The sequence below is a fragment of the Palaemon carinicauda genome, chromosome 1 (assembly GCF_036898095.1).
Source record: "Palaemon carinicauda isolate YSFRI2023 chromosome 1, ASM3689809v2, whole genome shotgun sequence".
NCBI classification, from domain to species: domain Eukaryota; kingdom Metazoa; phylum Arthropoda; class Malacostraca; order Decapoda; family Palaemonidae; genus Palaemon; species Palaemon carinicauda.
In genome coordinates, this window is record NC_090725.1 from 43,026,515 (window position 1) to 43,036,333 (window position 9,819).

A 9,819-nucleotide genomic window follows, 5' to 3' on the forward strand; every position below is an offset into this window, starting at 1 on the left:
TTGATGGCTACGTCGGCGCGTAAGGCTGCTCTTTCTTCATCCTCTTATGTCGTTAGACCTAAGTTCGATACTCCAGCGACGAGATTTATCCCGCCCTTTCGTGGCAGAGCTCCCAGTAAGGGAGGCGCTCGTGCCGATAGTAAGAGAGGTAAGAGGAGAGGATCTAAGTCCTCCCGTGGCAGAGTCTGACTGCCCACGTCCTCAGACAGCGGTAGGGGCCAGATTAACCAACTTCTGGCAGGCCTGGGAGAAGAGGGGTGCAGACCGGGAGTCTCTTTTGTTGCTAAAGGAGGGGTACAAAATACCTTTTGTACGGAGACCTCCTCTGGTAAAAGTCCCTATAGACCTCTCTCTCAGGTATCGAGAGGAGTCAAAGAGACAGGCACTACAGCTGCAGGTGTCTCAGTTGCTAGAGAAGGGAGCGGTGGTGAAAATCTCGGACCTTCAATCACCGGGGTTTTACAACCGTCTCTTCCTAGTTCCAAAGCATACAGGAGGTTGGAGGCCGGTGCTGGATGTCAGTGCTCTCAACGTTTTTGTTGTCAACACAAAATTTACGATGGAGACCACCAAGTCCATCCTAGCAGCAGTCAGAGAGGGAGACTGGATGGTCTCTCTCGACTTGCAGGATGCGTACTTCCACATTCCTATACACCCGGATTCTCAACCGTATCTGAGGTTTGTATACAGGAATGTGGTGTACCAATTCCGAGCACTGTGCTTCGGCCTCAGCCCTGCTCCTCTTGTTTTTACGAGGCTCATGAGAAATGTAGCAAAATTTCTACATTTGTCGGGGATTCGAGCCTCCCTGTACCTGGACGACTGGCTGCTCAGAGCGTCGTCCCGTCATCGCTGTCTGCAGGACCTTCAATGGACGTTGGATCTTGCAAAGGAGTTGGGCCTGTTGGTGAACATAGAGAAGTCTCAGCTGACTCCCTCCCAAACGATTCTCTATTTGGGGATGGAGATACAGAGTCTAGCTTTTCAGGCTTTTCCGTCTGCCACCAGGATAGAGCAAGCCTTGCTCAAAGTCCGTCTCATACTAGAGAAAGACCATTGCTCTGTGAGAAGTTGGATGAGCTTCCTAGGGACGCTATCATCCCTGGAACAGTTTATCTCTCTAGGGAGACCACCTTTGCCCTCTCCAGTTCCATTTAGACTCCCATTGGAACAAGAACAAAACTTTGGAGGCGGTCTCGATCCCGATCTCCGAACCAGTCAAGACTTGCCTGAGCTGGTGGGACAGCAATATACGTCTTCGAGAAGGTCTGTCCCTGGCAGTCAAGAACCCAAACCACGTGTTATTTTCAGACGCGTCGGATTTGGGTTGGGGAGCGACTCTGGACAGTCTGGAATGTTCGGGTCTTTGGACGACAGAGCAGAGAAGCCTTCACATCAACTGCAAGGAGCTGTTGGCTGTTCACTTAGCACTGACAAGTTTCGAGAGTCTTCTTCGAAACAAGGTGGTAGAAGTGAATGCGGACAACACCACGGCCTTGGCGTATATCTCCAAGCAAGGAGGCACTCACTCCCACGCTCTGTTCGTCATCGCAAGGGACCTCCTCATCTGGTCAAAAGATCGAGGCATCTCACTGTTGACGAGGTTCGTCCAAGGGAAATTGAACGTCTTGGCGGACTGTCTCAGTCGGAAGGGTCAGGTGATCCCTACAGAATGGACCCTCCACAAGGATGTGTGCAAGAGTCTTTGGATGACTTGGGGTCAGCCCACCATAGACCTCTTTGCAACCTCGCTGACCAAAAGGCTCCCAACTTATTGCTCTCCAGTCCCAGATCCAGAGGCGGCCCACGTAGATGCCTTTCTGTTGGACTGGTCTCACCTGGACGCTTACGCATTTCCGCCGTTCATGATCGTCAACAAGGTGTTACAGAAGTTCGCCTCTCACGAAGGGACAAGGTTGACGTTGGTTGCTCCCCTCTGGCCCGCGAGAGAGTGGTTCACAGAGGTACTTCAATGGCTGGTAGACGTCCCAAGGAGTCTGCCCTTACGGATGGATCTCTTACGGCAACCGCACGTAAGGAGACTTCTTCAAAGCCTCCCCGCGCTTCGTCTGACTGCCTTCAGACTATCGAAAGACTCTCAAGAGCTCGAGGCTTTTCGAAGGAGGCATCCAGAGCGATCGCGAGGGCTAGGAGATCATCTACTATCAAGGTCTACCAGTCGAAGTGGGAGGTATTTAGAGAGTGGTGCAAGTCCTCCTCTATTTCTTCTTCCAGTACCTCTGTAGCGCAAATTGCGGACTTTCTCCTGCATCTGAGAAATGTTCGCTCCCTCTCTGCTCCCACCATTAAAGGCTACAGGAGCATGTTGGCTTCTGTTTTCAGACATAGAGGCTTGGATCTGTCAAATAACAAAGATCTCCAAGACCTCCTTAAGTCATTCGAGACCTCTAAGGAGCGTCGTATGTCAACTCCTGCTTGGAACTTGGACGTGATCTTGCAGTTCCTGATGTCAGACAGGTTTGAGCCATTACATTCAGCCTCCCTGAAGGATCTCACCCTCAAGACACTTTTTTTAGTGAGCTTGGCTTCGGCTAAAAGGGTCAGTGAGATCCATGCCTTTAGTAAGAACATCGGCTTCTCTACGAATAAAGCTATATGTTCTCTTCAACTTGGTTTTTTGGCCAAGAACGAACTGCCTTCTCGTCCTTGGCCTAAATCTTTTGAAATACCTAGTCTGTCAGAAATCGTAGGTAATGAAGTTGAAAGAGTGCTGTGCCCCGTGAGAGCTCTTAAGTTTTACTTAGCTCGAACTAAACCTATACGAGGTGGTTCTGAGGCCTTATGGTGCTCCGTTAAGAAGCCCTCATTGCCCATGTCTAAAAATGCGTTATCGTACTTTATTAGATTTTTAATCCGGGAAGCACATTCTCATTTAAATGAGAAAGATCGTTGTTTGCTTAAGGTCAAGACTCACGAAGTGAGAGCAATAGCGACTTCGGTGGCTTTTAAGCAAAACAGATCTCTTTGAAGTATTATGGACGCGACCTTTAGGAGGAGCAAGTCAGTGTTCGCTTCATTTTACTTAAAAGACGTCCAGACTCTTTATGAGGACTGCTACACCCTGGGTCCATTCGTTGCAGCGAGTGCAGTAGTGGGTGAGGGTTCTACCACTACATTCCCTTAATCCCAATATCCTTTTAATCTTCTCTTGAAATGTTTTTTAATCTTATCTTGGGTTGTACGGAAGACTAGGAAGTCTTTCGCATCCTTTTTGATTTGGCGGGTGGTCAAATGTTGTTTCTTGAAGGCGCCCAGATTAAGGGTATTGATGAGGTCCTGTTATAGGGGTGTTCGCCCTGGATATAACAGCTCCTGGAAGTCTTTCAGCATCCTGGAAGGATGGCTGGGCTTCGTGAGGAAAGCGGACTAATGAGGCAGAGTAATCATCAGAGTCAGCTTCCTTACCAGGTACCTATACTTAAGTTGGTTTTTTTATGAAATATTTGTCAAAAAACTCTTGAGCATATACGCCTTTATTGTATTAATACTGGTCTCTACCCACCACCATGGGTGTGAATCAGCTATTATATATTCACCGGCTAAGTTTAATATTTAAAAATGATATTTTCCTTATAAAATAAATTTTTGAATATACTTACCCGGTGAATATATAAGATTAAAGGCCCTCCCTTCCTCCCCGATAGAGACCCAGCGAACTGAGAAGAACTGGAGTGGTTGACAAGTATATGCGGTATCTGGCCGATAGTCGGCGCTGGTGGGCACACCCGCAACCTTCACGGCGATCGCTCGCGAGTTTTTGGATCTGTCGGGCCGTCGGAGACGTCAGCTATTATATATTCACCGGGTAAGTATATTCAAAAATTTATTTTAAAAGGAAAATATCATTTTTTACAACTTCCTTAAGTGCCCTCAACACTTCGCAACCTTCATTCACTCCCTGACGTACATCTGCTTCCACTCCACCATTTGCTGCAACAACAGACCCCAAGTACTTAAACTGATCCACCTCCTCAAGTAACTCTCCATTCAACATGGCATTCAACCTTGCACCACTTCCTTTCTCGTACATCTCATAACCTTACTCTTACCCACATTAACTCTCAACTTCCTTCTCTCACACACTCTTCCAAATTCTGTCACTAATCGTCCAAGCTTCTCTTCTGTGTCTGCAACCAGTATAGTATCATCCGCAAACAACAACTGATTTACCTCCCATTCATGGTCATTCTCGTCTACCAGTTTTAATCCTCGTCCAAGCACTCGAGCATTCACCTCTCTCACCACTCCATCAACATACAAGTTAAACAACCACGGCAACATCACACATCCCTGTCTCAGCCCCACTCTCACCGGAAACCAATCACTCGCTTCATTTCCTATCCTAACACATGCTTTACTACCTTTGTAGAAACTTTTCACTGCTTGCAACAACCTTCCACCAACTCCATATAACCTCATCACATTCCACATTGCTCCCTATCAACTCTATCATACGCTTTCTCCAGATCCATAAACGCAACATACACCTCCTTACCTTTTGCTAAATATTTCTCGCATATCTGCCTGACTGTAAAAATCTGATTCATACAACCCCTACCTCTTCTAAAACCACCCTGTATTTCTAAGATTGCATTCTCTGTTTTATCCTTGATCCTATTAATCAATACTCTACCATACACTTTTCCAACTAAGCTTAACAAACTAATACCTCTTGAATTACAACACTCATGCACATCTCCCTTACCCTTATATAGTGGTACAATACATGCACAAACCCAATCTACTGGTACCATTGACAACACAAAACACACATTAAACAATCTCACCAACCATTCAAGTACAGTCACACCCCCTCCTTCAACATCTCAGCTCTCACACCATCCATACCAGATGCTTTTCCTACTCTCGTTTCATCTAGTGCTCTCCTCACTTCATCTATTGTAATCTCTCTCTCATTCTCATCTCCCATCACTGGCACCACAACACCTGCAACAGCAATTATATCTGCCTCCCTATTATCCTCAACATTCAGTAAACTTTCAAAATATTCCGCCCATCTTTTCCTTGCCTCCTCTCCTTTTAACAACCTTCCATTTCCATCTTTCACTGTCTCTTCCATTCTTGAGCCAGCCTTCCTTACTCTCTTCACTTCTTTCCAAAACTTCTTATTCTCTTCATATGAATGACCTAATCCCTGACCCCACCTCAGGTCAGCTGCCCTCTTTGCCTCACGTACCTTGAGCTTTACTTCCACATTTTTCTCTTTATATTTTTCATACTTCTCTATACTATTACTCTGCAGCCATTCTTCAAAAGCCCTCTTTTTCTCTTCCACTTTTACCTTCACTCCTTCATTCCACCATTCACTGCCCTTCCTCATGCTGCCTCCAACAACCTTCTTTCCACACACATCACTTGCAATCCCAACAAAATTTTCTTTTACTAACTTCCACTTCTCCTCTAAATTGCCAGTTTCTCTTACTTTCACTTCGTCATATATCATTTTCAACCTTTCCTGATATTTAATTTTTACCGATATCATTTTCAACCTTTCCTGATATTTAATTTTTACCCCCGGTTTTATTAGCTCTTCAACCCTCACTACCTCCCTTTTACATCCACCTACTCTATTCCCCCATTCTTTTGCTACAACTAATTTTCCTTCCACCAAAAAAGGATCAGACATACCGTTAGCCATACCCCTAAATACGTGCACTTCTTTCAATCTTCCAAACATTCTTTTAGTTATCAACACATAATCCATTAATGCCCTTTCTACTACTCTTCCATTTGCCACTCTTACCCATGTATACTTATATTTATCTTTCTTTTTGAAAAAGCTATTACTTATCACCATCTCTTGCTTAACACACATATCTACCAGTCTCTCACCACTCTCATTTTCACCTGGTACGCCATACTTCCCAATGACACCTACCTCTCCAGCGCCCACTCTTAGCATTTAAGTCACCCATGACAACTACATAATTCCTTCTACCCAGTCCTTCTACACACCTAGTTAATTCATTCCAGAACTCATTCCGCTCTTCTTCACTTTTCTCACTACCTGGCCCATACGCACTGACAAACGCCCTACATTCCCTACCCAACCTAACCCTTACCCACATTAACCTAGATGATATCTCTTTCCATTCCACTACTTTACCTGTCATCCATTCACTCAGCAATAAAGCCACACCCTCTCTCGCTCTTCCCCTTTCAATCCCAGACACTCCACCAGACATTTCACCAAACATCACTTCACCCTTTCCTTTTATCTTCGTCTCACACAAGGCTAATACATCCATCCTTCTATTCCTAAACATACTTCCAATTTCACATCTTTTACTCTCTATCGTACTACATCCACGCACATTCAAACACCCCAAAACTAGAGTGTGGGGAGCAGTCACTCTCCCCCCAGCTCCATCTCTTTGTCTATGTCTCACAGGATGTAGATACAGGAGAGGAGGTTCCTAGCCCCCTCGTCCCCTCCCTTTTAGTCGCCTCTTACGACACGCAGGGATAACGTTGGCACTATTCTTGTTTTTATGCCCCCGGGGCCACAAGAGCTATTTCCAGCCGAATGGCGTCATGGATGCGGTCGTTCTTTCTTATACATTTAGTTAGCCAGAACGACTTTCCCGCCATTATTTGCCATTATAAAACAAATTAACTCTTAATTTTGCATAAAAAAGTTATCTTTTATCCTGCCAACAGAACAAAATCTCAATCTATAAGCCAAACGGCACCTACCCCCACCACCAACGGCGCATGCTTAGTACACTCCTATAATCTCAAATTATAAGATTTCTGGCAACTTTGCTTTGTAAACGATCACTGATTGGTTAAAGTAGCCTGTGACGTCAATAGAAGGCGGAGCTAAAGTCATATGTAGGAGGGAGAAAGGATGAAAAAAATGCATCCACAATATAGACGGTCGCTAGTTGATAGCAATTAATGCATCCATTAAATGGACGGGTCGTCCTTCGTGGGTTAAGTAAGCAAAATACGGGTAGAAGGTCCCCAACTTACAAACTTAATAGATACCAAGAAGTTGTTTGTAAGTTGTTGATTGTTAAAGTTGCCGTAAGCTGACTTGCACGCCTACGATTTCCAGCTGCAAAAGTCTACAAATATCTGTATCCCCTTTTCACATGAATTAAATATCAGGTTTTTATAAATGTGGTTTTGCTTACTGTTTTCAGTTATATAAAGTTATTTTATTATATAATCATAGTTTATAGGGTAGAAACATACACAAACAAACGATCAATTTAACTGCGTATTGCTTACCTTTTATCAATAATTGAGTCAGCTGATTTGAAGTGAAGCTTGATATGAATATATTTTTGGGCTTAGGCCATGTCGTCCTGATGGAAGTTCCTTCATTAGTAGCTTTCTAGGTATATTTGACTACAGTGATATATCCCAGAGAATTTACCAAAGATATCCAGAATTCTAACTCCTGGAGCGAATATCCCTTAAGATTTTAAAAGGGATATCGCGTAATATCAGAGGACGTGTTCTTGACACGTCTCATAGCTATCTACACCCCTAATAGTGCTTTCACTTCGAGGGGAAAAGTGGCAAGAATATAGGAGAGTCGTTAAAAAGGCGACGCTCCTACTGTACTGTAAATAGTGGGCCAAATGGCCACCGTGCAGCGCCACCAGGCCATTCTTTCTGCCGTAGCTTTGTTGACCGATGTTATCCCGTGTTATCTCTTGCTATTTTGGAGTTTATTTGTCGCTATTAAGTCTTCACCAGCCTCATCTGCTTCTGGAAAGTTAAGTAATATCTTTGAATTGTGTAAATGTAAGCTCTTGCCAGTTTTGCTCTTCGTTTGAGTTCGTAATTAACGTAACAAGAGCTATTTCCAGCCGGATGGCATCATGGACACGGTCATTCTTTTTTGTACATTTAGTTAGCCAGAACGACTTTCCCGCCATTATTTGCTTTAATAACTTTAGTTATTTAGAAATTTAGTTAGGGATTTTTATATTATGTCATTGTTGTCGTGGATTTGGCTATTTATGATCGAGCCTCACGAGTGCTAGGCTAGGCTTCCTAGCCTAGGCACCTACACACTTCATGCATGATATAACCTTCCTGGTAAAGTTTTATTGAAGCTCAGGCAATATTTTATACAATTAAGATATTACTGCATAAAATTTTCCTCTTCCAAGATAGTATACAAGAGAGTTTTGGTGAATGATTCTCAATGCTCCTAGGCTACTAGCCTAGGGGCTCTAGTATACTTTCATACATGTCCCCATTGCTCTTGTATTGTCTTTTAAGGGGAGACTGACGCCTCCTATACCTTTTAAGTCGATACTAATCTCCTGTCGAGATTTAAGAGCTATCCCCTTCCCTCTGAATAGCCTAGACTATCCTCAGTTAGCTTTGCTGTGAACTGAGTTCTGGCAAAGTTTTACTGGGGTGTTTCGTTTCTTTCTCTTAACCACTGAGTCGGTTTTTGAGCTTAGAACGGGACATCTGAGTAATAAGTCTGTGTTAGGCATCTTACTGTCTTGGTGAAATGATTTCCCAAGTCAGGTTAAGTTGACTTTACAGGAGGATAAACCTCCCTAGACCATACGTGGAGGCTTTTGTATGACAATTCCTCCTTTCTTGGTCTAGCAGACAGTCCTGTGCTAGTAGATCTTAGACCGAAGAAATTATTTCTTCCTTGCCTAAGATCTCTAGTACAAGATTCTGTTCTCTTGCGAGATTGTGTCCTGTGTGCCGCTTTCTCACGACTAACCCAACCTGGGGAAATGATTTCCCCTACTTGAGGTTACTTTATGAGATCAGAATCCTTCAAGTTAGGTAGTGCCTTCGCGTATTTCCTTACTTATAGGACACTTACCGCCTCCCCTCTGTCTCTTTTGTGTTGATTGAGCCATCACCCTCCCTGGCCGTCATTCTACATTTGACCCTATGGGTAATCTGAAGAACTGGCCTGAGGTTCCCTGTCTGCCGCCGGCTGAGCCGGCTGCCGGCAGGTACCCTCATATTCTTTAGTGTGTTCTTCAGTCCTCCCTTGGACTGCCTTCCATAGCCCATATGGATGGGATATGGTGGGGTGGAAGCCCGAATATAATTCCCCCTTCCACTTGAACTCCCATTCTGGATGTAGGCCGGCAAGGCTGAGCCTTTGCCTTCCTCCATCCTCTCTTTTTCTCTGCCTTTCCTTATACTGGGCCGGCCGCCAGAAGCTAGTAGCTACCGGCGGCCATGTTGGTTGTCTGTCGGCCGGCAGTTGCTCTGCCGCCACTTGCCGTTGATGTCGCTGATCGACGACCCAACGACAGTAGACATACTATGACTGGCTGCCGGCAACTAAGCCGGCCACCCAAAGTCTAGTCATTTGCCGCCGGCTGCCGCTGGGTCCTACTTGATAGAGGGATCCTTCGGCTGCCGGCTGGCAGAGCCGCTGCTGGTGACCTGCCGCCCATTACTCTGAAGACAGTAACTGCCTTCAATAGCCAAGAATAGGCCGGCATATGCCGGCAGGCAAAAGTTTTTTCCAACCTACAAGGTGCTTCATGGGCAGCCTATTGTGAGACCATCACATATAAGAGAGCGATTCTCTCTACCATTTAATGGTTACCAACCATTATTTTAATCCTCTATATTGAACCTAAAAGATTGTGTTAAGAAGACACTTTATATCAAAGGATATCATCTTCCCCTAAAATTCGTTACGAATTTAGTGTTCAGTATCAGAGGAGGTCATAGCAATGGGCTGGACAGGAAACACAAGTAGGTGTCTTTCCTATTTTCTAGCTTACTCTATCCAAGCTAATAGTATTAAAAATATGTATGCTGAAA

At 44.6% G+C, this 9,819-nt stretch overlaps 1 protein-coding gene across 1 annotated transcript; it reads right to left on the reverse strand.

Moving 5' to 3' along the window:
* Positions 1–4,180: 4,180 nt before the first annotated feature.
* Positions 4,181–5,638, reverse strand: LOC137641943 (uncharacterized). The gene is made up of 2 exons (XM_068374517.1): positions 5,532–5,638; positions 4,181–5,492 (listed from the first exon to the last, which is right to left on the reverse strand). Exon 2 carries the CDS (start codon positions 5,483–5,485, stop codon positions 4,826–4,828), a length of 660 nt encoding a protein of 219 aa, XP_068230618.1. The 5' UTR covers positions 5,486–5,492; positions 5,532–5,638; the 3' UTR covers positions 4,181–4,825.
* Between the last annotated feature and the right edge of the window lie 4,181 nt (positions 5,639–9,819).